Raw genomic sequence first — 27,442 nt, 5'->3', positions numbered from 1 at the left:
ACAGATGCTCTCTGGATGACCCTGAGCAGACAGACCCCTGACCCTCCTTGAGCCTCAGTTTGCACATCTGCAAAGGGAACGGGGTGGAGCAGCCAGCTCAGGAGCTTTTCCGCTAAGCTGTGTGAGGACCTCCGAGTTGTGTGTGAATTCTATGTGCACACATGTGTCTTGGGGAAGAACTTACATTACGCTTCTCTTTTTGGAAGCTCTGGAGCTTGAACCCAGAGCTTTTGTGTATGCCATAAGCAGGCACTTCGCTACTGGGCCATCCACTGGGAGGTATCCCAGCCATTTTATCTGGGTCTGGAAGGAGCATCTACCCCCAGATCATCCACCACCTAGATTACCTTTCAGGACTGCTGACTCCTTGCTGAACTAGGCTTCTGAGAGTCTGATTCTAAGGCTGCTTCTAAAACCCGGGTGCTACAGAGGTAGGAGAGACCAAGGACATAGCAGAAGGCTGACTACTGAAGGCTTTGCTGGTCAGCAGACTCCTGCTGTCTGTCTAGCACCCATCTATCTCAGCTGCAGACCGCCCTTGCTATCCTATGGCCCCCTACTTGATAGCCAAGTAATGGCTCTCCAGCTTGCCACTTCCTGTCTCCTGCATGCCTCCAACCACCTAATACCATTGCTATGCTGACCCTACCCCCATCCTGCTCAGGCACGGTTGCTATGGTGACTCCACCCCCATCACACTCAGAGTGAAACCCAAATCTCTTACAATCCCCACCTGATCCGGCTTCCACCTGCCTGGCCCACTGCCATCCCCTGCCACCCCCCAGCTCCTGTCAGGGAGCTGCAGCTTGCTGAGCTCAGCACTTCCCAGGCTCCATGGCAGCACGTCCTAGGTTCATCCTCACTGAGCTCTTTGCCCTGACTAATGCCCCCCTCAAAGCCCCTCCTGCCTCTTCCATCACCTGACTTCTGTCTGTCCCCACCTCACACACACCCCATCCCCTCATCTAAAACAATCAACTCCCATGCTCCAAATGGCCCAGCAAATCCAGACCTAATATTTACCCCAGAGAAATAAAGTCATGGCTGCCGAAAGACTTATACACAGCCGTTCCAGACTTACAATGGCCCAAACTTAAAAGCAAAGCAATTGACTATCCACAAAAGCCAAAGCCATCCACATTGTCACAGACTGAGTGGGTGTATAGGGGGACAGAAGCTCCAAGAGGGAGCTGGATGTAGCCACCTTTAGTGAGTTCCCTTTAGTGCCACCAGCTATTGAGCACTGGTCATTCGGAGCTGCTGAGTCAGCATGTTCCCCTCACTCACTATCAAGCCCCGAGCTAGGCCCAGAAGCATCTAGCTGACCTCATCACAATTCCTGCAGTGGTCCTCCTTAGTCTTGAAGTTTGTATCCGAGGTCCCAAATAGATGCCGGAAGCTATTGTTAACACCTGAGTGACATGCATTTTGTTCTTTGCATATGCACAGAATACGAAGCCCTTTCTGTCTTTACTAAGCCCTTACTCTGTACTGCAGCCTTAGCTGTAAGAGTTTGAGATGTGATAGTAAAACTGGCATGAATTCTTCTCCTCCTCTTCACAAATTCTGAGACTGTAACTAGTTTTCCATCGGTCTCTTCTCCTCCCCGATTAGAACACTTGCCTTTCCCTCTCATGGCTGCACGTTAGCATGTCATGATGGCAGCACTACTGCTGTGAACTTTGGGGGGCATTTACCAGTGAGATAAAAGAGTTAACTGGGGCTGGAGCAAGAGGGGCTGGAGCGAGAGCTGGAGAGTTGGCTCAGCAGCGGTTAAGAGCACTGGCTGCTCTTCCAGAGGTCCTGAGTTCAAATCCCAGCAACCACACAGTGTCTCACAACCATCTGTAATGAGATCGGATGCCCTCTTCTGGTGTGTCTGAAAACAGCTACAGTGTACTTAGATATAATAAATAATCTTTAAAAAAAAAAAAAAGAGTTAACTGAACTGCCAGTCCACCTCAGTCTTTGAGGTAATGAGGGTGCCTCCAGAGACCCTAATGGGCGGGTCGTATACACTCTGTGGATACACTGGACCAATGAAGGCCTCAGAGACTGGGCCTGACTACTTAAGATTTCATCACACTAATCAGGATGACGCATAATTTTAAACTTAACGAATTGCTTACTTCTGGAATTTTCTGTATAGATAAGAGGGGCGTGACTAGAATCACATCTTCTGTGCGATTTGCCTAACTCCATCCTCCCTCAGCCCCAGTGGTCCACCTCTAAGTAGACAGTGGTGGACTTTGTCTGTCCCACCCCTGGTGGTTGTATATTCTCTGGTACATGGCTCTGAGTAACTTGCAGCTCAGTATTTCAGGATACTGGGCATCCGTGTATTGGAGAAGATGGAGAGCAGGGATGGTGGGGACCCGTCCCTGGAGGCACAGTGCTGCTTGGCCTGAGACTCAGCTGGGATGGCCACGCGCACCAAGGCCTGGTCCCCATGCTGCCCATATAGGCAGGATTCTTGCAAAATGCCAATTAAGATATTTGACCCAAATTTGGGTAAAAGCCCTTTTCCTGTTTCAAGTTGAGCTAATTATACACATTTATTCATAATTTATGAAGCCTGGTAAGTGGGAACAATTAAGGAAAAGGCCCTGGAAAAGCCGATTTCTCTTGTGTCATATTTGCTTTGGGGGTTGCTGAGGCCCTTCCCTTCCATCTGCCACAGAACGATGCTACCTTCATTACGACCGACCGTCATCTTTCTCTGATACCCTTAACCAACATTTATTGAGTACTCGGTGGACCCAACTGTAACATCATCTCAATTGCTCTTGAGTCCATAAGGCAGGTATGACGCTGTGCCCATTTCATAGGTGAGACAGTTGGGTTTCAGAGGGTCATGTGAATGGCCTTCCCTAACAGGCTCATGGTGGATGAGGGCATGAAGGCAGGCCCCAGCTGCTTCCTCAAATCTGTGACAACCCGCCCACTACAGTGCCGTCTCCCCGCCTCCACAGTTTCTGAATCTTCAGGGCAGTCCTATAATTGGTGACGGGTACCCTTTGGGTAGTAGATGAGAACGTCAGCAGCTTCTGACTCAGCAGAGGTGGGCTGGCCCTAGTGTCTACAATAATAGTAAATCCCCAGGAGATGGGGATGCAGCTGGCCCTGCTACTTTGAGAGCCACTGGTCAGGATACTGTTGTTACCCAGAGCCCCTTCAAACTTCCTCCCACCCTGCCTGCCCTCACTGCAGGTGGGTGAGGGGCTCTGTCAACCTCTTCCTGTGAGCTTACATGGATATTATCCCAAACCGAGAAGCTGTCAGCTTGGTTACCATTTCCTCCCACACACATGTAGATGGTGGATGGCCTGCGGCCCGAGACTATTCTGTGACTTAGCTTTTCTTTGCCACATCCTCACAGAGCTGCCTCGTTCTTTTTGGCAACACTGATGGATTCTGTAATCGAGCTGTGTCATGGCTTTATTTCAACCTAACCTCTGATGGGTGGTCTTCTATACTTTAGATATTATAAAGAACCCCACCACCACCACCACCACCATGCCTGTGAAGTTAGGTGTTTTACAAAAGCTTGGAAAATCACTCATTTTGTGTCATTATTATTATCTCTTTGTTCTGTTCTGGGATTAATATATACAGGACATTAGCTTTGCAGCAATGCTTTTCAGGTAATGGGCCCATACATAAAGTGGCAATTGTTTTCAAGCTCTCAAAAAGATCCCAATGAAGTCCTAGAAAGACATGCTACGTGGGCAGGGCCTTGAGGGATGTGTAGCAGGACAAAGGGAAAGGAGAGAAGTGGGGCCTTGTGCCTTGGGGCCCACTTTATCTTCCAGTAGGCTTAGCGGTTTCAAGGAATAGGGCAAATCTTTACATGTCTTGGTTACCTGGTAAATTTGGGTCTTCGTATAAGGTCCTGATGTATAGTTTATGAATAAGCTGGCTGGGTATGGCCAAACTCATCTCTGATCACCTCTATCCCTTCCTGTCTCCTCAGGGTGGGGACTCTGGAGAGGAACAGCTGTGTGCTGACTTGCCAGAGCTTGACCTCTCCCAGCTGGACGCCAGTGACTTTGACTCAGCCACGTGCTTTGGGGAGCTGCAGTGGTGCCCGGAGACCTCAGAGACAGAACCCAGCCAGTACAGCCCCGATGACTCCGAGCTCTTCCAGGTGAGCCCCGACTCTCACCGGCCCTAGCCTTTGTCGACTCCCCAGTCTCCTGCCTTCTATGCTTGGTCAAACCTATGCAGGTTCTTGGGATCCCATTTCCCTCTCTGGATCTACACCTGGCTTAGACCAGCTCTAGCTCCGGTTCCTGGCCTATTTTGCCACCTCTAGAAAGCAGGGTCTGAAATGAGCTGCCCCTTCTGTGCCTCACAGGGGGGAGGCAAGCTCCTCTGGCAGTCAGGGGTTCTTAGTCCTCTGTGCCCACATTATTTCCACATCTCCTTTCCTGTATGTCAGGTGTCAATACTTCTTGGGTTTATAAATGGGGAAACCGAGGCTTGGAGAAATTGGGCGAGTCACTTCCTCAGTAGCCGGATCAGTCTTAGACTCTGAGTGGGGCATCGTGATTCATGCTTACAAATTCCAGTACCAGGGGTGCTGAGACAGGAAGATGGCCATGAGTTTGAAGCAAGCCTGGGCTTCCTTCCATGAGTGAATTCTTATCTCAAAAGACAAAAACCGGGAACTAGGGAAATGGGCCAGCAGTTAAGAGATTGCTGCCCTTCCAGAAGACTCAAGTTAGATTCTCAGCACCCACGTTGGACAGCTCACAACCACTTGTAACTCTAGCTTCAGAGGATGTGACAGTCTCTTCTGGATTCTGCAGACACTGCACACATGTGTATGGACACATACACCTAAATACATTATAAAGAAATAAATCTTAGCAACTGCATTCAGCTATACAAGTCCAGCCTGCTTCCTGAGCCATAGCTTGGTGGTGAGGACTCCAGTGCGGAGCTTGTGGTATTATTGAGCATCTGTGCCGTCCTGGGTTTGCCTGTATGCACAGCCTCACTCTGTTATCAGCAACTAACTCTCACTAGAAAGGGCACCCAGAGGTGCAACCAAACCAGTGCCCAGAGCCATTCATTCTGCAGAGTTCACTCAGCTCCAGTGACTTGGGTGTCCATCCCCTGGCACATTCCTTCCATCCCATTTACAATCACCAAACCCAGACACTATTGTGGATGCCAACAAGTGCTTGCTGACAGGAGCCTGATATAGCTGTCTCCCGAGAAGCTCTGCCAGAGCCTGACAAACACAGAAGTGGATGCTCACAGCCATCCATTGGACTGAGCACAGGGTCCCCAATGGAGGAGCTAGAGAAAGGACCCAGGGAGCTGAAGGGGGTTGCAGCCCCATAGGAGGAACAACAATATGAACTAACCAGTACTCCCAGAGCTCCCAGGGACTAAACCACCAATCAAAGAATATACATGGTGGGACTCATGGCTCTAGCTGCATATGTAGCAGAGGATGGCCTAGTCGGACATCAATGTGGGGAAAGGCCCTTGGTCCTGTGAAGGCTCTATGCCCCAGTGTGGGAGAATGCCAGGGCCAGGAAGTGAGAGTGGGTGAGTTGGTGAGCAGGAAGAAGGAGGAGGGGATGAAGGAGGGTGCTTTTCAGAGGAGAAACCAGGAAAGAGGATAACATTTGAAATGTAAATAAAGAAAATATCTAAAAATAAATAAATAAATAAATAAATAAATAAATAAATAAATAAGGGAAAAAAAGAAGGCCTCTTCAATTGAATAGTAGCATGAACTGTCTAGGGTGCTCTTCAGAATAAAGCAAGTTCTACAGACATTTGCTTATGTGCATTAGGGGGAGGGGTACAGTGCATGGATGGCCACAGAGGAAATAAAACTCCCCAGTTTGAAGTTAGGTGAAGGAGCCTTCGGACTCACTGGTCTTTTCCCAAAATTGTCTTTCCCAAAGCGGCAGGCACCTAGGCTGAGTGTGGCCTCTGTACCAGTCAGGCAGCAGCACTGTACTGTGCATGTGTAGGGCTCTCATGTCATTGTGTAGTCTCGGTCCTGCAGATGGAGCGTGTCTGTCCTTCCGGAGCCGCCTGTCAAGTTCCCTGTGTGTCAGGGGCTGAGGTCATCAGGAGACTCAGCCTGGAGGGAGATATCCCTAGATTAGCAAACCCATAAGCCAGCCGCTAGGACTGCCAGGGCACACGGCAGAGAACGCCTGCAGAGTGGTGTCAGGAAAAGCCTCTTGCATTTAGCTGGGTGTAGGGCATGGAAGGGTGGAAACTGTGACCCTGGAGCAGCTGCTGTGTGCTTATGGTGCTGGGAAGGAAGTGTGTGTGTCTGACAGGTCATCGGGGTCTCACCACAGAGTCTTGTGCATCATGGTAGAGAGTATGGATTTTCCTTGAGACTATTCTAACCTGTAAGTTGCATATTATTATTGAACTGTATAGGTGCCCAGAGAGCTGAAGCGACTGGCTCAAGGTCACACAGCTGGGAAAGGTCAGGGCAAAAGCTCTGACTTAGGAGCCCACAACCTATACTGCCGTGTGAAACCCCTTTGCCAATCCTGTGAGAGCTGGGTCCTAGCCATGCAGGATCTCTCTGCCTCTGTCTGCCTGCCTGTCTGCCTGTCTGTCTGTCTGTCTCTCCATCTCTGTCTCTCTGTCTGTCCCTCTTTCTCTGTCTCTCTCTGTTCATGCCAATGGAAGCCAGAGGACAACCTCTGTGCCATTCCTCAGTCACCAGCCACCTTGCTTTCTGCCTGTGTTTGGTTTTGAGAAAGGGTCTCATCATGTATCCCCCACAGAGGTCCATTGCCTCTGCTTCCCAAGTCCTGGCATCAAAGACACACAGCACTACATCCAGCACATCTTCCCTTTTGAGACAGACTTTGTCCCTGGCCTGGAGCCCACCGGTCTCTCTTTCCCTAACCTTGGAATGGCAAGCTCACACTGCCACTCATGGCTTTGTATTTTTAACACATGTTCCAAGCCTTAATCTCAGTTCTCTTGCTTGCAAGGCAACCGCTTTTACCAACGGCCTCACCAGCCCTCTCCATTAAAAAACAAAAACTTAAAACACGGCGCCAAAGTAATGTTGCTCCCTCCCTCTTAGGGGACAGTTTTTCAAAAATGCTTTCAGATTGCAGAGAGCTAATGGACAAGTGGGGCCAGACTGCTGCTGGAGTCCATCCCCTAGAGACTGCACAGGCCCCTGTACCTACTCCAAGCTAGAGCCTCAACAGGCCTCTGGAGAAGCCCTGCCCTGAGTGACATGGATTCAGAGCTCAATGAGCCTGCAGAGGTTCCCAGCCCTCACAGTGAGCTGAGCTCTTAGACCAGTAGCTCTCCGCAGCACACCCTCATCCACAGAGCAGGCCATGGTGCATAAATGCAGCTGCTGTACAGGTGATGATGTATGTAGAGTCTGTCATCATCATTGTCTGTGTGGTATCTCTCTGTCCCTTCTTGAACTCTAGGGCTGTGTTACTGTGGTGCATATAATACCTCAGGGCTTTAGCCTGTCTGTGTCTAGCATTGTGTCCCGCCCAAATAAATGATAATCATGCAAACGGAGCCACGGGCTGCTTCTCCTGAGGCATTTGGTCACTCCTGCTCACAGACTCATCTTTTCTCTATGTTCTCCCTGAAGATGGTGGTTGACTCATTTCTGAAGCCCTTGAATATGGTAATGGTTCAATTAGTAGGTCCAAGGAGCTCTCAAGAGCCAAATAGGAGCTCTTCCAACACCTTGAGTGGAGAGGCCCAGGGCCCACTGGTTCTGGTCCTCTTTCTGCCATTAACTTAGGCAGCTTCCTCCTGCCAGTGGGCACTATGGAACATGGAGCACTGTCAGAGTCCTTTTCTGACCATCTAATGGCCCCATGGCTACAGGGCTTGCTACAGGAACAAGCTAAGAGAAAGGATCTGGGGACACGAGCATTGCTTTCCATTTTCTGAATGTTCCAAATTCTTTGGGCCAGGGTATGACAGGCACTTAGTTGGATGGTCTAGAGTAAGCAGGTGTTTGGCTATTTTGTACTATGGGGGCCTTGGCAAGCTCCCTTTTGCAGGGCCTCAGTTTCCCCTTGTGAGAAATGAGTTAGGAACACGGACTGTGTATCACTGTTTCTTGGTGTGTTAAGGACGGAGGAAGAAAGTTACCAGTCCTTACAGAAGCTGGGAATTCACAAATTCTCTCAGAAGAAGGGCATGCTGGGCCGTGGGTGACTTCCTGAGTGTCTCCAGACTCATGGAGGCCTCTTGGACAGGCGAGGATCTCTGTCTGTGTGCTCTTGTAGTTCTCCTTCATGCCACTCCAGTCCCCAAATGCAGGATTTCATTAAGGTTTCTCCGAGGCTCCTTTTCCTCTAGCTTGAGATGAGCCTGGGAAGGCTGGGGGCGGGGCAAGTCTATTAATATCCCCTTTCTCAGCTGATTAACTCGCCATTAATTTTCACTCCATTTCTAAGCTGAGCAGGGGAACAAGCTAATGGGCCCAGGCAGGATGCAGTGGCTAGCTCCAGTGATATCCAGAGGCGCCTACAGGGCAGCCAGGAGATCTGGAAAGAGCCACAGCAGTGTGTGGGTAAGGTGGCCCTTCTCCCAGCCCCATCCAGCCATCCCAGAGCTAGGCTGCCCATCAGTGTAGGTTACACCCAGCCTCATTGTGGTGACTGCCATTTGGTGCTCATTCCCACCCAGGCCTGTGCTCTCTAAGTTAGGGTTCTCTCACCCTTGGATGTGCCCCGGCTTGCTATGTGGCTTTGATAGGTCTTTGTTCTGAGGCTTCAGCCCACATGTGGAAAGAATGGCAGGTAGGCTTCCCAAGAAACACTAGCTGTGACTGGCGGAGGCTGTGGCCTAGAGCCGTCTGTCCCCAGGACTCTGGCATGAAGTCATCCGTGCCGCAGGAGAGCTGGGAACACTCGTGTGGCTTGTTTGATACCCGTGGCCACTGGATGACCCTAAATGCTCTTACACTTTTGCTCTATGTGATAATTTATGGCACCTTGGGAATTCTCATTCCACCTAGCACTAATGACATCATTCTGAGTGACTTCGCTAGAACCTGAGAAACTGAAGTTGGCCAGTCACCCTCTTGTCCCTCATCTTTCTTCGCCAATTTCATTGCTTCCCACAGCCAAGCTTGTAACAAGGAATGGCCCTATTGTTATACCCTCACCTTGTGTAGTAGGTTCATTGGAAGGAACCACCTTGCCCAAGGCCACCCTGGTGGTAGTGGCAGAGCTTTGTGTGGCCATCCCCCAAATCTCTCTGGATCCCCAGTCCCAGGATCTTAATTCCTCACCAGAGCTAGGAAGCTGTGACAGAAATGGAGCAGAGTGAGTCTTGCCTGGAGATTGGGGGAGTCTTGCAGGTAGGAGCAGCCACAGGAGTCCTCATCGCTTTCTAGACCCACAGTCCACAAAGCCCTGGCTCAGACCCACTAACAACTTCTGAATCTTTTTTTGTTTGTTTGTTTGTTTTATTCTTAGCTCTGTTCTAAAAATTACAAACGCATTTATTCTCCTCTCCCTGAGTCCCCGATTGAGTTACTCAGCTGCTGCTGCTCGGACTGGAAGGTTGCAGCCTGGGATAGATTTAGTGCAGCCAAAAGGCTGTCACGAGATGTGTATTTCAGATGAACTTCCTGAAGAAAGGATGAACAGCTGGACCTGGGATGGGAAAGCGTGCCTCGGAAGGGACCATGTGATAGCTTGAGCTTCTTCTGCCAGTGTGGACCCAGGGACTCAGGGTTACTGATGGGGGTGCTTGGCCTAATCTAGCAGTTTGGTCTATGCTCCCAACCTAGAGCTTGGGGGGGCCTGAAGGGCTGGGCACCTCAGGGGTTGCAGACAGTGGAAAAACAGAACCCTGATTTATTTATTTCTGCATAGGCATGTGGTCCAAGCCCTGGCTTTGCTTGATACTTTCTGGGTGAAAAGTTTTCTCTGCCAAATGGGGATTAGAATCATGCTCCCAGCACGGTGGTGTGGTGTGAGCTCCGAGGTGCTATTGACAGCCTTCCAGTCCCTCTCAAGACCAAAGTTTTCACCCTGGGTGTCCCCTTGGCCCGAGCCTTGTTTTCTTAGTCCTTTGCTTGGCTACTGAAGTTTAAGAATCAGCTGCTGACCACTCTAGGCAGCCTGCAATCTTGTTCTTTGTCCTCTTCCAGGCACCTCTGTTTTCCCCAAGTCTCTCTCAAGCTCAGAGATGCACTCGCTTGTTCTCTTGTCTAGCTCAACTCTTTTTTTTTTTTTGGTTTTTCGAGACAGGGTTTCTCTGTATAGCCCTGGCTGTCCTGGAACTCACTTTGTAGACCAGGCTGGCCTTGAACTCAGAAATCCGCCTGCCTCTGCCTCCCGAGTGCTGGGATTAAAGGCGTGCGCCACCACGCCCGGCCTAGCTCAACTCTTCACAAAGGGTCAAGTTCTAAAAGGATAGGGACTATGATGGTCTTGGTATGCTGAATGGTCAGCATCCAACACAAAGCCAGATGCAGTACATCCTGTGATGGGAAGGGAAGAAATGGGGTGGGCCCTGGTCCTCATCATTGTCTCTGAAATGGTGGTAGCATAGTTAGTAAGCATAGCGTAGCAAGTAGTAAGCGCTTGCTTTGTGTCAGGCACTGTTTTCCAAGCACCTGCAGTCACCTGCTCATGTTCAGCAAGAACTCCTTGGTGTGGGTCCTGTCTGTTATCCCATCTGGCAGGGGAGAACCAACTGCCCTTTAGGACCCACAGTTGGTAAATGTGGTCTTTGTGAGTCAACAGCGACAGAGTTCAAGCTCCTAAGGACAGCACCCACTCCCTCTACCCAAGGGAGCAAAGAGAGCAAACCCAAGGATTCCATGGGAAGTCCAAGCTGTTTCTTCATTGCCCTAGTTATCACTGTCCCATTGAGCCCTGGGATATCCAGCCTCTACTCTGTGTGAACCCCAAGGTTCAAGGGGCTGGGACCCTGCTACCAAGGATGAAGAGAAGCTTAAGTCTTTGATTGAAGAGGCAGGTATCTCTAAATAGGCTACCTTCTGCCTACGTCACAGCTCAGTGAGTGGCAGAGCCAGGACTGGGTCTTCAGGTGAGGCCCTTCCCATAGCCTGCTTATCAAATTCTGTGGTTCTTGGAGTTGACAACCTATTTCCTGAATATTCCAGAGATATGGAACGGATTTCTTAGGCTCAGGGGCTGGTAGCTGTGGTTCATCGGGGTAGGCAGCTGGTTCCCCCCACCGTGACTAACCCTCTCCTTTCCCCCTTTGTTTCTCCCATCCAGATTGACAGTGAGAATGAAGCTCTCTTGGCTGCGCTTACGAAGACCCTGGATGACATCCCCGAAGACGATGTGGGGCTGGCTGCCTTCCCAGAACTGGATGAAGGCGACACAGCATCCTGCACCCCAGCCTCACCTGCTCCCTTATCGGCACCCCCCAGCCCCACCCTGGAGAGGCTTCTGTCCCCAGCGTCTGACGTGGACGAGCTTTCACTGGTGAGGACTATGGCCTGGAGCTGATGTCAGACTGCAGGCCAGTGAGGGCTGAGCTGTCTTTTCGAGCTCAGTCAGGGCCCTGAGCATCAGGGCCTGGGGTGTGAGATTTCCCTGGACCTTATCCTTCCTGCCTGGGCCGTGGCATTAGACTTCATTCTATGTATCTTTTAAATGTTAAAACCATGCAAAAACATTTTCACAAAGATAACACACGTAGGATAAAAACCCAAGCAGGTATCAGAAACGTGGACAGTTAAAAGCAAAACCTCTGAGCCCTCTCACAATTGCCTTCTTCTTTCCCAGAGGTAACCATGGTTACTGATCTGTTACATGACTTTCCTCTTCACCTTTTTTTTTTAAACTACAAAAACAACAGAGCCTGCCTTATAGCCTGTTCATCACCTTGCTTCCTCACTGAGCGCTGTGTGTGTGTGTGTGTGTGTGTGTGTGTGTGTGTGTATGTCCTGGAAACTTTTCAGATGAGTGTGTGGAGCTCCGTCTCCTTGTTGACTATGTAGGACTTCCAGATAAGGATGTCCCAACTTTTAATCATTCCCTTCCTGATGGACATCCATTGTCACCTACCCCATTGTCATACACGGCACTGTAGTCATCAGTTGCCCCATGTAAGTAGATTCAAATTCTAGAAATAGAATTTCTGGGTCGGTGGATACATGCCTTCCATTTCAAATAGAGCCTTTTAGGTTATGCTTCAAAGACATTGGACCAGTATTCACACTAACACATACAAGTTAAATGTGTGTGTGTGTGTGTGTGTGTGTATGTGTGCGTGTGTAGAGTCTGTGAAGAAATGAGAGGAGAAGATTTCAGCTCTGACTGTCCTTACAAGAGTCTGGACCTCCTAACTTACAGAAGATACTTGCCCTGGGCTCTAGATGAGGATATCAAAGCCTAGGCACATGGAGTCAACTTTGTGAGCTGCCGAGGGTTCCTTCCTTTCTTTGGAGTTTTGGAGCTTCTGGGGGCTTTAGAGCCAGTCAGAGCTGAGAGGGCTCTCAGATCCTGGAAAGGCCCTCGCTAAACATCGTGTTCTGCTCTGGGGAAATGAAGGCCTAGGACATGAGTCTCGTAAGTTGGTATGCCAACCAAGTTAGACCCCATGTGTACCGACTTGTGTTGTAGGGCCCAGTGGCTTCTCTTCTGCTGCCTTTGAGGTCCCAGAGCATTGAGAGGACTTTTACCAAGTGTCTACTGTGTCCCTGCCCAGATTGTGTTCCGTATCATGATTCGGCTCCCTCCCATGGGGTCCTGCATCCTTCCAGACTGGAAGAGGTCTCTTAGATTTGAACCCCAGTTCTCCTCATGAGAGCTTGCGGGTCCTTGGACACACACCTTCTCTTAGCTTCTCTCTGACTCAGCTTTCTGACCCATGGGAGTGGATCACAGGGCCTGGGTTAAAGACTGTTGGGAGGATTACAGTGGGTAATACCTAGGGAGCATTTAGCACATTGCCTAACATACAGGCCCACCTAGGACACACTGGCTGACTCAGCCCCAACAAGACCATCAGTAGATAATTCTCAGTACTTTTTGCACCAGGCTGCGGCAGGAGACCTTGTGCAGGGAAAGAGCAGCCCCTGCTGGTCAAAGGCTGGCTTAGTTCTGAGCCTTCGGTTCTGCTTACACTGCTTGAGTGTTTCCCTCACTCACTGTGTTAGCTTATGGGCAGTAGGACTCAAGGTCAAGTCTCCTGGCATATTGATAGTTCTAGAGGGGCCCAGAGAAGCCATGCAGACCGTAGGCCTTGCCTTGGATCCCAGAGGACTGGCCTGGGAATCTGGAAGACCTGTGAACCTCCACAGATCTATACAGATCCTGTACAGGTCAGCAGTGTCTGTTGAACCTCAGACATGTTTTGTTTTGTTTTGTTTTGTTTTGTTTTGTTTTGTTTTGTTTCGTTTCGTTTTGTTTTGTTTTAAAGTCTCAGATCCAGTAATTGATTGATTGATTGATTGATTGATTGACTGATTTATTCTTGGTGTCTCTTTCCTGCCCTCATCCTATGTCTGTGCAGAGAAGGAAATAGATTGTTCAGGGTGTGACCTGGAATGGGGCTGAGGTAGACTAGAACCAGATCTCTTCCCTCTAGCCTAGGATTCAAAGTCACAAAGTGGAGTGTCTGTCTGTCTGTCTGTCTGTGTGTGTGTGTGTGTGTGTGTGTGTGTGCACGAGGGCGCTGTAGATAAGGTGTCAGGGGTCCTCAGTCACTCAGAGTGTAAGGTGTGGCCTTTCTCTAGCTGGGCCTTTGGTGCTGTCTGCTGGGGGTGCTGGGAAGACGTATTCCCCCAGGAAACACTTGGTGCCCTAGAACAATCCCAGGGTACCTCTCACCTTGTTCTCACCTCAGCTGCGGTAGAGCCTGAAGATATTTTTTCTTCAGTCTCTTTGCTCTCAGGGTAGATGAACTATGAACCTGCCAGCAGGGACCGGAAGCTGGGGAGCTTCAGCAATCTTTATTATTTTTAACGTTATCTGAGGGCTGGGGGGAGGAGCTCACTAGGTAAGATACTTGCTTGTCTGGCACATTATGAAACCCATAAAATTGGGTGTGGAGGTGCATCCTGAAATCTCAGCACTTGAGAGGGAGAGACAGGAAGGCCAGACATTCAAATCATCCTTATCTACATAGTTTGAGGAAAGCCTGGGCTACATGTGACCTGACCCCCACCCCACCCCCACCCCAAACATAAAAATAGTTGAAGAAAAGACAAACTAAAGGTTAGCATTCTTTTACTTGTATGCAAACAGCTGAGTGGGTTGAAGGTAGCATATACCTTGGATATATTCTTGTATGGTTATATATTATGATTAAAGTCCACCTCATGAAGGCTTATAGGAAAATAGTGGCAGTTGCATCTGGGAAGGAGAAAGGACCTTGAGAAGGAAGGGGACTTGCTTTTGCTTTTGCATTTGGTTTGTTTCTAGACAGGATTTCTCTGTGTCATAGCCCTGGCTGTCCTGCTCTGAAGACCAGTCTATCCTCAAACTCACAGAGATCCGCCTACCTTTGCCTCTTGAGTGCCGGGATTAAAGGCATGCACCACCACAGCCTGGCCAGGAGACTTGCTTTTAATTGTCTACCTTGTAGAATTTCACACACACACACACACACACACACACACACACACACACATGCACACCCATGTGCGTGTTATGTGAGTACTATGTACTTAATTAAAGAAATACATTCTTAAATGCCATGGACGAAGAGGAAGTCAGCTGGATCCTATCTCAAGCATCCTTTTGGTTTATAGCCTCTCCATCGGTACATCTATGTATGTATACCCATGTGTCTATTACAGGCATATGGAGTTAACTGACTCTAACAGTAGACTGAGCAGGCATCATCCAGACTTGTTCCCTTGGGTGACTGACTGTACGAACAATGAGGTAGTAGTATTTGGGAGTTTGGTAGACAGCTATCTGTTTCCTGGCCAGGGCGTGGTCAGCGGGCAGGTGGTGCCCTATGTCTCTAAGTGTACCTGGCCCTAGTCTTTTCCCCTCTGCCTCTTCCCAGCTACAGAAGCTCCTCCTGGCCACATCCTCCCCAACAGCAAGCTCTGACGCTCTGAAGGACGGGGCCACCTGGTCCCAGACCAGCCTCAGTTCCAGAAGTCAGCGGCCTTGTGTCAAGGTATTTCTGCATTTTCCCAGAAGTAACCTGGGTCCCTAGGTGGCTGTCAGCGGTGGCCACGAGTGGCAGATTCAGTCTACACCAGTCTCTCTCTCTCCCTCACAGCTCTGGCTGAGCCAGAATCCCAGTTACTGCTCCTTGAAACCAGCATAGTTTGAGCCTCTAACAAGAGCTCTGTACTTTCCCACACTTGAGTGTTTTGAGCTGTGAGACATTGACACAGACCTTGACACGTATTAGAGCAGATACAGGAAGGTGTGGCCTCCTTTAGGGCTCATGAGCTAATGGGGAACAGATGAGAACATCTGGCTTTGGAGGCCACAGTTCAGATCATACTAGGGCTTCAGGATTTCTGAGGAGTCTCTGGCCACTTTAGAACCTTGTACACAAAAGGTGACACCCATACCTCTCCTGGCCCTATTTCTTGGTGGGTCAGAGAAAGCTTTGGTGGATATTTAGAAGGGTCTACAGTGGTGCCTAGGCTGGGAGCCCTGGAGAAGTCTAGCTGTCTCACCAACTCAGCCCTGCTGGGGCCTAGGGATGGAATGAAGGAACAGGCCATTCCTATGATCCTGAGAGAGATGCTGGATCTTCTGGCTACTTACTAGAGCAGGCTGAGGGAGAAGTATTGTGCCCCTTCCTGCTCACTCTGGCATATTTACTTCTCCAGGTGGATGGCACCCAGGACAAGAAGACCCCCACACTGCGGGCTCAGAGCCGGCCTTGTACAGAACTGCATAAGCACCTCACTTCGGTGCTGCCCTGTCCCAGAGTGAAAGCCTGCTCCCCAACTCCACACCCGAGCCCTCAGCTCCTCTCCAAGGAGGAGGAGGAGGAGGAGGAGGTGGGGGAGGATTGCCCAAGCCCTTGGCCGACTCCAGCCTCTCCCCAAGACTCCCTAGCACAGGACATGGCCAGCTCCGACAGTGCCCAGGCTCCCGAGGAGGATGTGAGGGCCATGGTACAGCTCATTCGCTATATGCATACCTACTGCCTGCCTCAGAGGAAGCTGCCCCAACAGGCCCCAGAGCCAATCCCCCAGTCCTGCAGCAGCCTCTCCAGGCAGGTTCAACCCCGATCCCGGCATCCCCCCAAAGCCTTCTGGACTGAGTTCTCTATCCTAAGGGAACTTCTGGCCCAAGATATCCTCTGTGATGTTAGCAAGCCCTACCGCCTGGCCGTACCTGTCTATGCTTCCCTCACACCTCAGTCCAGGCCCAGGCCCCCCAAGGACAGTCAGGCCTCCCCTGCCCACTCTGCCATGGCAGAAGAGGTGAGAATCACTGCTTCCCCCAAGAGCACCGGGCCTAGACCCAGCCTGCGTCCTCTGAGGCTGGAGGTGAAACGGGACGTTAACAAGCCTACAAGGCAAAAGCGGGAGGAAGATGAGGAGGAGGAGGAAGAAGAAGAGGAAGAGGAAGAAGAAAAAGAAGAGGAAGAAGAGGAGTGGGGCAGGAAGAGACCAGGTCGTGGCCTGCCATGGACCAAACTAGGGAGGAAGATGGACAGCTCTGTGTGCCCTGTGCGGCGCTCCAGGAGACTGAATCCAGAGCTGGGCCCCTGGCTGACATTCACTGATGAGCCCTTAGGTGCTCTGCCCTCGATGTGCCTGGATACAGAGACCCACAACCTGGAGGAAGACCTGGGCAGCCTCACAGACAGTAGTCAAGGCCGGCAGCTCCCCCAGGGATCCCAGATCCCCGCCCTGGAAAGCCCCTGTGAGAGTGGGTGCGGGGACACAGATGAAGATCCAAGCTGCCCACAGCCCCCTTCCAGAGGTATTCTGTGGTCCACCAGAGAGGGTGGGGTGGACAGAGTATCTCCACTGGGATCTCAGAGCACTCAGTCCTATGTGTTGAGTGAGGTTGGATCTGGTTGTCCACTGCCCTTTCCGTATAACTTGGCAGACCTTCAGGAAAACACCTGGTCTTCTTCAAGATTTTCATCATGCATATCAAAGCACTGCTTAATGAATAGAGAACAAGAGGCCTTATCCATGCTTGGATAAGGGCAAGGGGTGGTAAAAATAATAATAATAATAAAGTTAGGCACAATACTTAGGAGGCAGAGACAGGAGGATAGAATTTGATAGAGGATAGAATATGTAGTCTGGGCTACATATGCAGACCTGTTTCAAGTAAAATAACCAACAGAGAGGGAGGCCCAAGGCTCAGAGCTTGTTAGTGAAGGACCCGTCACTAGAACCATCTAGAATCATAGCTTGGGCTTGGAGCCTTGGCCTCAGTGCATGGCTACTGTGCTGCACTGTTTGTCCAGCAAGGGTTGCCTGACCCATCTGCTATTTCCGCAAAGTGAGGAGATCTTCTGGCTGAGCCCCAGCCATGCAAGATGGATTTGAATTGCACCCGATCCTTCCCTTAGATGGCCATATGTCACCTTAAAGGGCATCTGTCCTTGGTGCCCCTGGAAATGTGAGGGCTCCCCAAAGGGGGAGAATGGTGTATGTGGGGAATCTTATTTTCTTTTTTGTCTTTTCAGACTCCTCCAGGTGCCTCATGCTGGCCTTGTCACAAAGGTAGATTTAAAATTATCAGTCTACTATACCATGAGCTTTTGTCTTAGATGTGTGCATTTGGGTGGGAGGTTATCAGCCCCTGAGCCTGGCCCCATCCTCAGGACCTGCCTTCATTGTTATCTTGAGCCCTTGGGATCCAGACTCCTTCCAAGGGGGTTGAGTTTTAAAAGGGAGTCTCTGAGCTGAGGAGAAAGACGGAGAGTTGAGCCATTTCATAAGCTGGCATCTCCAGGACTCTAGAGGGTATTCTTTGAGATGGGGGGTTGGAAGCCTATGATGTTGGGGGGCCTGGAAGAAAGTTCCTTCCCTCTCTGGGCTTCAGTTGTTCAATCTACAAATCAAGGAATCTACATCAAACTTTGTCCGGACCTTCCATAAACTGCAACTTATATTTCTTTAACAGCCAGGATGGGGCCCCTCAGCACATTCTTCTTTCCATGGCAGACCCAGGGTCTATTACAGTGCCTTTTGCTCCCCTCAAAAGTCTGGGCCTGTAGAAGCCCTCCTACTGACCAGCCTTTTCCCTTTCTGTCCTCCCTGCCTCTACCAGCGACTCTCTTGGCAAGAAGAGCTTTGAGGAGTCCCTGACGGTGGAGCTTTGCGGCACGGCAGGTGAGCTAGGGGTTCAGCTGGTGGGGTACCTGTGGGGAGCTTGCATGGCCTGGGCGGGAGTGCATCTCCTCATGAACTAACCACTGCCCCCCTGAACTACTCTAGCATTGAGATGCACAAGGAGCATACTGGGAAGGGGGGGTCAGGGCCTGGGGGCCAGCCCTTCACCTGCTGGTACCTGCAGCTGAAGGGCTACTGAGGTCAGAAAACAAAGACACAGCTCTGGAGAAGACCACAGTCTGGTGAGGCTAAACCTTCAGGAGAATGGTTAGCCATGTGCTCCTGTCTGCTCATTAAGGCAGAAGGTCAGTGAGGCTTGGTCAAATGGTGAAGTGCCCAGGATGGGGCAGTGCCAAGGGGTTGAAGGACCAACAGGCGTTGGAAAACAAAGAAGGATCCGCTTTAGCTGAAGAATTGATAGGAGTAAAGACACAAAAGAATGGAAGTACAGGGTACATTGGAGTTACCAGTCCGTCCGCTGCTCCTATCTAAAGGCAAGACATAGGAAGAAAGGAATAAAGTCCCCAAAGGGCCAAGCCATAGAGGTGCCTGGCACCATCCTGTAGGCTTTGGAAGGCATGGAGAGAAAGGAGTGGGTATTTTTAGCACGTTCCTGTGATGTGCTGGGAAGACCAGAAGACAAAGGCAGATCGAGTAGCATCAGAGACATCGAATGGTTGGTTTTCCCAATAGCACTGTTTCTTCTATTCAGGGGTACCCTGAGGCAGGGCTCTTTCAATGACTGTCAGTAGAGCAGGAACAGATATCTCTGACCTAGACACATTAGCTGCCATTACCAAGTCCCAAAGGGATGCCCATTGACTTCCATCTCATGACAGCTCCTACGAACAGGAGGATCCCTGGGCTACATACAGGCTTAGGCAGCAGTGTGGTGACCACCCACCTATAGGGATCTTGTGGCACACAGCCACTTGTCCTTGCAAACAGAACTCTTAATGTCCTCCAAGAAGACCTGCCTTTCCCTCACCTGTTTTTTCCTCTTGCCTGGGCAGGACTCACGCCACCCACCACACCTCCATACAAACCCATGGAGGAGGACCCCTTCAAGCCAGACACCAAGCCCAGCCCAGGCCAAGACACAGCTCCCAGCCTTCCCTCCCCCGAGGCTCTTCCGCTCACAGCTACCCCAGGAGCTTCCCACAAGCTGCCCAAGAGGCACCCAGAGCGAAGTGAGCTCCTGTCCCATTTGCAGCATGCCACAACCCAGCCAGTCTCACAGGCTGGCCAGAAGCGCCCCTTCTCCTGCTCCTTTGGAGACCACGACTACTGCCAGGTGCTCAGGCCAGAGGCTGCCCTGCAGAGGAAGGTGCTGCGGTCCTGGGAGCCAATTGGGGTCCACCTTGAAGACTTGGCCCAGCAGGGTGCCCCTCTGCCAATGGAAACAAAGGCCCCTAGGAGGGAGGCGGACCAGAACTGTGACCCTACCCCCAAGGACAGCATGCAGCTAAGAGACCATGAGATCCGTGCCAGCCTCACAAAGCACTTTGGGCTGCTGGAGACTGCTCTGGAGGATGAAGACCTGGCGTCCTGTAAAAGCCCGGAGTATGACACCGTATTTGAGGACAGCAGCAGCAGCAGTGGCGAGAGTAGCTTCCTACTTGAGGAGGAGGAGGAAGAGGAGGAGGGAGGGGAAGAGGACGATGAAGGAGAGGACTCAGGGGTCAGCCCTCCCTGCTCTGACCACTGCCCCTACCAGAGCCCACCTAGTAAGGCCAGTCGGCAGCTCTGTTCCCGAAGCCGCTCCAGTTCCGGCTCCTCATCCTGCAGCTCCTGGTCACCAGCCACCCGGAAGAACTTCAGGTATTCTTGGTGGCCCAGGGGAGAGGGATATCCGAGCAGCCATTAGGTACCAGAGGGGAGGAGCCCCAGGAATTTGCTTTGAGGCTTAGGTTGCATCTCCGCTTGCAGCCCAGCCTTGGTCAGAAGGCATGAGATGGGCTCCCCAAGACATGAGCTATCTGAAGCAAGTGAAGCCCAGCAGGGACTGTTGGAAAGAAACTCCACAATCTGGCCCCCTGAGACATTATAGCCTAATGAACTTGACCCTTGTTTCCTACTTTGTGTATGTCGACAGATAGATTTTTATGCGAACATGCAGACCTACATAGTTGAAAAGCAACATGATGTTAATGTGTCAAGTCAAGCCCAGGGCTGTGGTTTTGATCTGTGTTCTGGAAAACACCCAGACTAAAAGCAGTGCTGGGCTTTACGCCTGGGCTTGGTCCTGCATTGCTTACTGCTGTGTACAGACCCTATAAGAGCCCAGTGGCGGGGGGGGGGCGGGGGCGGGGGCGGGGGGGGGGGACGGTGCATCAGGAGCTACTTGAGCATCCCATCTGTGAGCACTGGACCTAGAAAGGAGTTTCTATTGCCGTGATTAAAATACCACGACAAAAAGCAGTGTGCAGAGGAAAGGAGTGAGCTCATCTTACAACTCTCAGGTCACTCTATCCCCAAGGGAAGTCAGGGCAGGGATGCAAGGCAGGAACCTGGAGGCAGATTTGGGGGAGAGCAGCTTCTGCTTTCTCTCATCACAGCAGGTAATGGGACCAGCTTCATCCTGGAGAGACTCCAGAAAGATTTGCAAGGGGTGGGCGAGGGTGTCGCAGTTCTGAGCGTGAGGTTACCTGAATGGCCACTAGATGGAACTCTTTAGCCTTGAGTAGAGACGTGGAGTTGTGTGGGGATCTAGTGAAGTTGCTGAGGTGAGGGGTCTGCTGAACACCTGAGTCTGTGGGTGTGGGTAATTCGAATTTCTAGCAAGTTCTCAAGTTCTCAAAGCATCCTGAGATCAGAATTCAGATCTTAGAGATACCCTAGACAAATTCAGGTTTACATGCACACATCTCTACTAGCTGTTCTTAGCTCTTCAAGGACCCCCAAGAAAGCAAAGGCCCCTCTGCTCATCAAATGATACACACACATAAATTCTAGGAATGCCCCACAAACCAATGTGGAGGTTATCTGTTACTACAAACGACTTTCCCTGAGGACTCACTGACAAGCCATCAGCTCAGCTGTCTTGCAGAACTCTCAAGACTTGCCTACTGGTCCTTTTATAATTCCCCAGGACTTTGTCACTAAGACATCTTAATGCCATTGAAGTTTCCCCAGTGTTGAGCCCCCACCCCCCACCCCCCCTGCCAGCACTAGAGTCCCTGGGCACTTCCTTTCCCACCTAGCTCATGGATTTGAAACAGGGTCTGTATCCCAGGGCCCTAAAGGTTTAGACCTTTCCTGAGACTATAGATTCCCTGTTTTCTCTTCTTAGATATAGGTCTGGCCGTTTCTGTTCACTGGACAGAGTGACTTGATTATGCCAGTCCCTGTCGAACTGCCCACAGAGGTGTGTATTTGACAGGCCTGGAAACCCATCCCTTAGCCTTCTCTAGAGCTACTTCCTTCCTGTTGGCCATCAACAGACAATGCACTGAGACCAGCTGAACAGTGCCAACCCAGTTCCAAGAATTCCTGTCTCAGCAATCTGGAAGGGAAGGGCCTCCAACTCTGGTCTCAGTGAATGATAACTCTTGACTGAATAATAGTGTTGAAAGTTAGCAAGTCACGAGTTATCACCTTCTGCTATGGTACTCGGGGCTTCACAGATGCAGTTGGAGGATATGTGTTTCTTTTTCTGTTTTGTTTTCGTTCTTTCAAGACAGGGCTTCTCTGTGTAGCCCTGGCTGTCCTGGAACTCGCTCTGTAGACCAGAGGTAGAAGTAGAAGAAACAGGGGTTTAAGTTCAGTCTGTGGAGCTCAAAAGTTCATGTGCTTCTAAGTTATATTTTTAAAGACTCATCTGGGGAAGGGCAGGCCCTGGGTATGGCTGCAACCCCACGAGAACAAGAGGAGCTGATGGATTTTGTAATGATGTGGCCCTTCCAAGCTGGAGTATAAACGAGCATGACTTTAGAGTAGACCTGATTCCAGGTCTCACTTCTCTCCTTTCTAAGTTTTGGCCAAATCTCTACTAGAACCCGAGCTTTAGACTTTCTTTTGGGAAATGGGAATATATAAAACCAACTGGGATTCTTTTTTTTTTTTTAATCGAATTAATAATGCAAAGAAGCGAAAGGGCTTTTTACCCCTAACAGTGAAGAAGGGCGAGTCCTGGAAGGTCAGGACAAGAATTAATATGGGTGCTTCCCAGGAATCTCAGCTTGGGAGCCCCAGAGGACACCAGGCCAGTGTTTGGTCCTACACAGTCAGGGCTGGGTTTCTGCAAGAGTAAGATTGAGCACTGTGCCTTGCTTGTTCACTGACAGACGTGAGAGCAGAGGGCCCTGTTCAGATGGAACCCCAAGCGTCCGGCATGCCAGGAAGCGGCGGGAAAAGGCCATCGTAAGTCATCTGGGGTCCCTGAACCTAGAAAAAATGGGGGCAAGTCAGGAGCATCCAGGAAATGCTAAGCCACCAGTCTTCACCCCCTGCCTGGGGAATAATGAGCTGTAGGCTACATGAAGGACAGTCGGATCTCTTATTTCACAGTAACATAAGTAACCAAAAGCCATTAGAGGTAGCACCATGGGAAGCCCAGCATTTGACTGGCTGTGGTCTGCAGTAAGTAGCCACTCAGGACTCAGCTTCAGGGACTCTGGAAGAATCAAGACAGAAGATGATAGAACTTAAACAGAGACAGGCTTGGCTGGTCAGTTCGCACGTCTTCTGTCTGATCTTGGGCAAGAGCCTATTCTCCCTGAGCCTCAGTTTATTTGTCTGTACACAGGAAATTTGGGCCTTGTGCTTCATAAAGGGTTCCTCAACAAACCCATTCTGTCCTCTCCACCCACCTCAAGGATCCTCCCAGAATCTGCCGTTAGATCCTGAGGTTGCCCACCAAGGTGTCCCTGGGAGCCTTCAGTGTTCATGGGCCAGACAGTTATGTCATAGCCCTAGAAAGAAGGGAGAGAAGGTATAACAGACACACAGAAGGACCAATGGAATCATGGTTGCCATGCTTTCAGAAGTGGGTGTGTGGGTGGACCACACAAACCCAAGAGATGCACAGCCATGTACAACAGGTGCTTAAAACTACAGGGAAAGCCAGGCATGATGACACATACCTTTAATCCCCAAACTTGGGAGGCAGAGGCAGGTATATCTCTGTCAGTTCAAAGCCATCCTGGTCTACACAGTGGGTTCCAGGACAGCTGAGGCTACATAGAGAGACCCTGTCTCAAACCAAACCAAACCACAGATGAACATAGCCTTCTTGGGTTTGGTGGTTTGACAAATCTGGCTTAATCCTAGGCTTCAGGTGACAGCAGTATAAAGACAAGTTAAGTCCCAGTTCCTGTGGTTGAGACAGAAAGGAGAGGAAGACAGCAGACTCATAAACAAAGGGGAACTGGTGGGGTTAAGAGTTGATATAAACTCCTTGAGATTGACAAGAGTAGTGACTAGAATTTGGGCCATTGGGGTAATGTATTGACATAGGTGACTTACTAGTAGCTTAGGGGTAAAGGAACAACCAAAAGTACACAGGGTCCAAGAGCTCAGGGAGGAGGTGGGATTAGAAATTCACGGAATTACCAGGAGTCTGAGAAGCAGGGCTTTGTCCATGGACCTGGAAGGACCCCAGCATCCCAACGTAGACTCTTATGACTGTATATGAGGTCCTATTGTGGAACCTGGCTCTGGGCTTTCTTTCCTGCCATCTGTAGTTGGCAGATTGGCTATGTGGAGAGTTGCTGGCTGTGCCTGTCTGGGCCACACACTGTCTCAATCCACTAGAGCACAGGTATCCAGGCAACGGACCTTAGTCCATCAAATCACGAATCGCAAAAAAAGAGAGGCAGGAGGTTGCAGCCTGGCCTCCCTGATTGTTTTTTTCTCCCTGTCTGACCTAGCATCTTAGAGCCAAATTCTCCTGGGGGTGACCTGTGGGGCACAGTGTCTGTGTCATGGCTTCATCCAGCTTTCCCTGGTAAACTCAGATAAAATGGGGGCTCCTGTGACCCTAATACCCGTTTTATTATCTTTCCTCTTGGTGTACTCTGACTTCTATGAACCACCAGGTCCCCAGTGTATCCTCAGCAGCTTGCAGGCTCAAAACAGCAATGAACAGAACACACAGCTGTCTGATGGTATAGCTCTTCTCTGTCCAGTCTCTGCTCAGTCCCTCCGTGCAGGAACTTCCCCTCGGGGCTGCTTATCCGGTACTTAGTGGTCCCTGCTCCAACAAGGACAGGTCCTTTGGTAAAGAGATTGTCACGGTCCTCTCTCTGACTCTAGCAGTGTTGCTGCCCAGCCAGGCCTAAACAGAGACTCCATGAGAGTAATAACGGGGTCACTTTCTGTCCCCCCTTCGTGAGCAGGGCGAAGGCCGTGTGGTATACATTCGAAATCTCTCCAGTGACATGAGCTCTCGGGAACTGAAGAAGCGCTTTGAGGTGTTCGGTGAGATTGTAGAGTGTCAGGTGCTGACGAGAAGTAAAAGGTGAGCCAGGGCTAGCCATGACAAGTGGAGGAGTGGGAGGGGGAAGGATCCAGGAGCTGGGAGGGACACAGGTGGGAGAAGAACCGTGGTGATTATAAAACTGGCAACAGCACCAGACCGTGCTGGCGTGTGACCCAGCACACACGTGCTACCATGTGATCCAGTGCACATGTGCTGCCTTGTGATCCAGTGCCCACAGCATCCATGCTTTCTGTCATCTAAATACTTGACACTTTTAAAAACCCATCCACACTTAGCTCTTCTCATTCTTGGGGATCTCAGACAAGTTAACAAGGAAGAGCTGGAGCCCATGTAGGTATCAAAGCCTTTGTTCAAACAACCGTGCTGGGCAGGAAGTGCCCTTTGATTGAAGATACACTTGTTTTGAGACCTCACTGCAGCATGTCCCCATGTTACTCATAGGCCTCCTTTCCTCTGCAACGCATCCTGGGCCTGCAATCTGCTAAGTAGTCCTGTCTTGTCCTCATTCACCTAAGGGAGCCAGTTTTGAATCTGTAAGGAAATCTTTAAAAAAAAAAGCAAAAACAAAAAAACAAAATCACTGAGTTACCTATGAACATTCAATATAGACACCACAGATAGCTTTGTTGATTTTAAAGGCGTTCCAAATTATCTGCTATCATACCTACAAAATAAGTTATTAGGATTTTAAATTCTGATTTAACAGCATAATCATAATAAAAATCTTTAGCCAGAAAGTAACCTCTTGTATATTGATGGTCATTCCTCACCTCATATCCGTTTAGATGGCTTCTGCTTTAGTTTGCTTTCCATTGCTTCTTTGTTTGTTTTGTTTTGGTTTGGTTTTGGTTTTTCAAGACAGGGTTTCTCTGTATAGCCCTGGCTGTCCTAGAACTCACTTTGTAGACCAAGCTGGCCTTGAACTCAGAAATCCACCTGCCCCTGCCTTCCGAGTGCTGGGATTAAAGGCATGCGCCACCACGCCCAGCTTTGCTTTCCATTGCTATCACAAGGACCATGGCCAAAAGCAACCTAGGGAAGAGAGGGTTTATTCCAGCGTACACCTTAGCCACTCATGAAGGGAAGGCAGGACAGGAACTCAAGGCAGGAACTGAAGCAGAGGCCATGGATAAACACTTCCCACTACCTTGCTCCCCATGGCTTGTTCAACCTGCTTTCTTATGGCACCACCCACAATGGCCTGGGTCCACTCACATCAATCATTCATGAAGAAAATGCCCCACTCCATGGCCTTACCTACAGTCCACTTTGATGGAAGCAGTTTCTCAATAGAGAATCCCTCTTCCCACATGATTCCAACTTGTGCCAAGTTGACCAAAACTACCCAGCGTAACTACCATTAAAATAGAAATGAAGAAGTGCTGGTAAAAATGTGGGGGAAATGGAAGTCTGTTAGGGTAAAGTGGAATATAAAATGGCACCACTGATACAGAAAACACTAGAGCAGTTTCTTTAAACAAGCCTAGAACTATTATGTGATCTAGCAATTCTATTCATGGGTATACAGTAATATATTCAAAAGAATTACAAACAGAATTGCAAAGAAGGACCAGCCACCCATGTTCATAGCTCACAACAGCAGAGAGGTGAGAATAATCCAAGGCAGTGTATATGTATAGCACATTATTATGCAGTCTTAAGAAAGAGGCAATACATGCTTCAAGTAGATGAATATCCATTAAAGACAGTGTGCTAAGGGAATGGGCTAGTCACAAGAAGACTAATGTTATATGTTCACACATATTGTACACCTAGAAACAGAAGGTGAAATGATTGTTGCTGGAGGCCCAGGGATAAAATGGAGATGCTGTCTAATGGCTATAGGTGAGCTTTTTTAGAAGATAGGCTGTTTTCTGTAGATCACACAAGGAACGGCAGGACACACCTACAATCACAGCATATGGAAGGCTGGAAGCTTGAGAACTGAGAATTTGAGGACATCTTGGGTTATACAGCCAGCTCAAGCCTAGCCTGGGCTACATAGTAACATCTATCTCAGGAAGACAACACAAACTAAACATTTTCCTAGAGACACATTGTGCAACAATGTCTATCTACTTAACAGTACTCAACTATACAGTTAAAAAATAGTAACTGTCATGTATTTTTGGTATAATTTTTGACTCACTACACAAATAGAAGTTTGCCAAGTTTTATGCGGTCTTAAGGATTTTGTCAAAACATGGAAAAAAGTCCCCAAAGAAAGGGGCTTAGTTCACTAAGATCATAAAAGGGTACAGCTTCCTTAAAGGAGAGTCTTGGACAAACAACCATTTTCAGACATTCACAGCAGCAGAGGGGCTCAAACTTGGCCACGACTGGGACAAGCATCAGCGTACATGATTAGGAATCTCCTGTGGTTGGCCTAATCTGAGTCATAGGAATTTGCAGAAGTTGTGTATCAGAGAATTGTTTACTTATTGATAAAGCTGAACTGTCAGAGCAGAGCTGGCTGGAGGTCTCCCTTGCCTTGAGTCCTTCCCTAACAGGCTTGCTTCTTGGTTGCCCCAGAGCTCTAAGCTCACCTATTAACATCTCAGAGTTTCCTGGGGAGCAGAACTCGTGCTTACTGTTCCAACAGAGATCTGGGATCTGCCTCCGGGGGTTTAGCTTTGGGCGATAGGTTCATCCCATGTCCAGGGAGGTACTGTCACTTGGTGACTTGATGCTTTCTGCAGAGGTAGGAAGTGGATGCTGCAGGCATGGAGACTGGCAGG

General features: G+C 49.8%; 1 protein-coding gene across 1 annotated transcript in view; it reads left to right on the top strand.

Annotated features, from left to right (window-relative positions):
• The window catches only part of Ppargc1b (PPARG coactivator 1 beta), a 109,832-nt gene that overhangs the window by 73,390 nt on the left and 9,000 nt on the right, over positions 1-27,442 (top strand). The window contains exons 2-10 of the mRNA XM_029472067.2: positions 3,974-4,147; positions 11,247-11,459; positions 14,998-15,114; positions 15,785-16,892; positions 17,614-17,650; positions 18,201-18,262; positions 19,276-20,083; positions 22,549-22,624; positions 24,601-24,722. Coding sequence (XP_029327927.1) covers positions 3,974-4,147; positions 11,247-11,459; positions 14,998-15,114; positions 15,785-16,892; positions 17,614-17,650; positions 18,201-18,262; positions 19,276-20,083; positions 22,549-22,624; positions 24,601-24,722 — 2,717 coding nt within the window. The remainder of the gene's footprint in view (positions 1-3,973; positions 4,148-11,246; positions 11,460-14,997; positions 15,115-15,784; positions 16,893-17,613; positions 17,651-18,200; positions 18,263-19,275; positions 20,084-22,548; positions 22,625-24,600; positions 24,723-27,442) is intronic.

This window comes from Mus caroli, unplaced genomic scaffold (assembly GCF_978045245.1).
Source record: "Mus caroli unplaced genomic scaffold, Mus_caroli_1 scaffold_19, whole genome shotgun sequence".
In the NCBI taxonomy this organism is placed as follows: domain Eukaryota; kingdom Metazoa; phylum Chordata; class Mammalia; order Rodentia; family Muridae; genus Mus; species Mus caroli.
The sequence above is the reverse complement of the archived record's forward strand: the minus strand, read 5'-3'. Positions and strand labels throughout refer to the sequence as shown.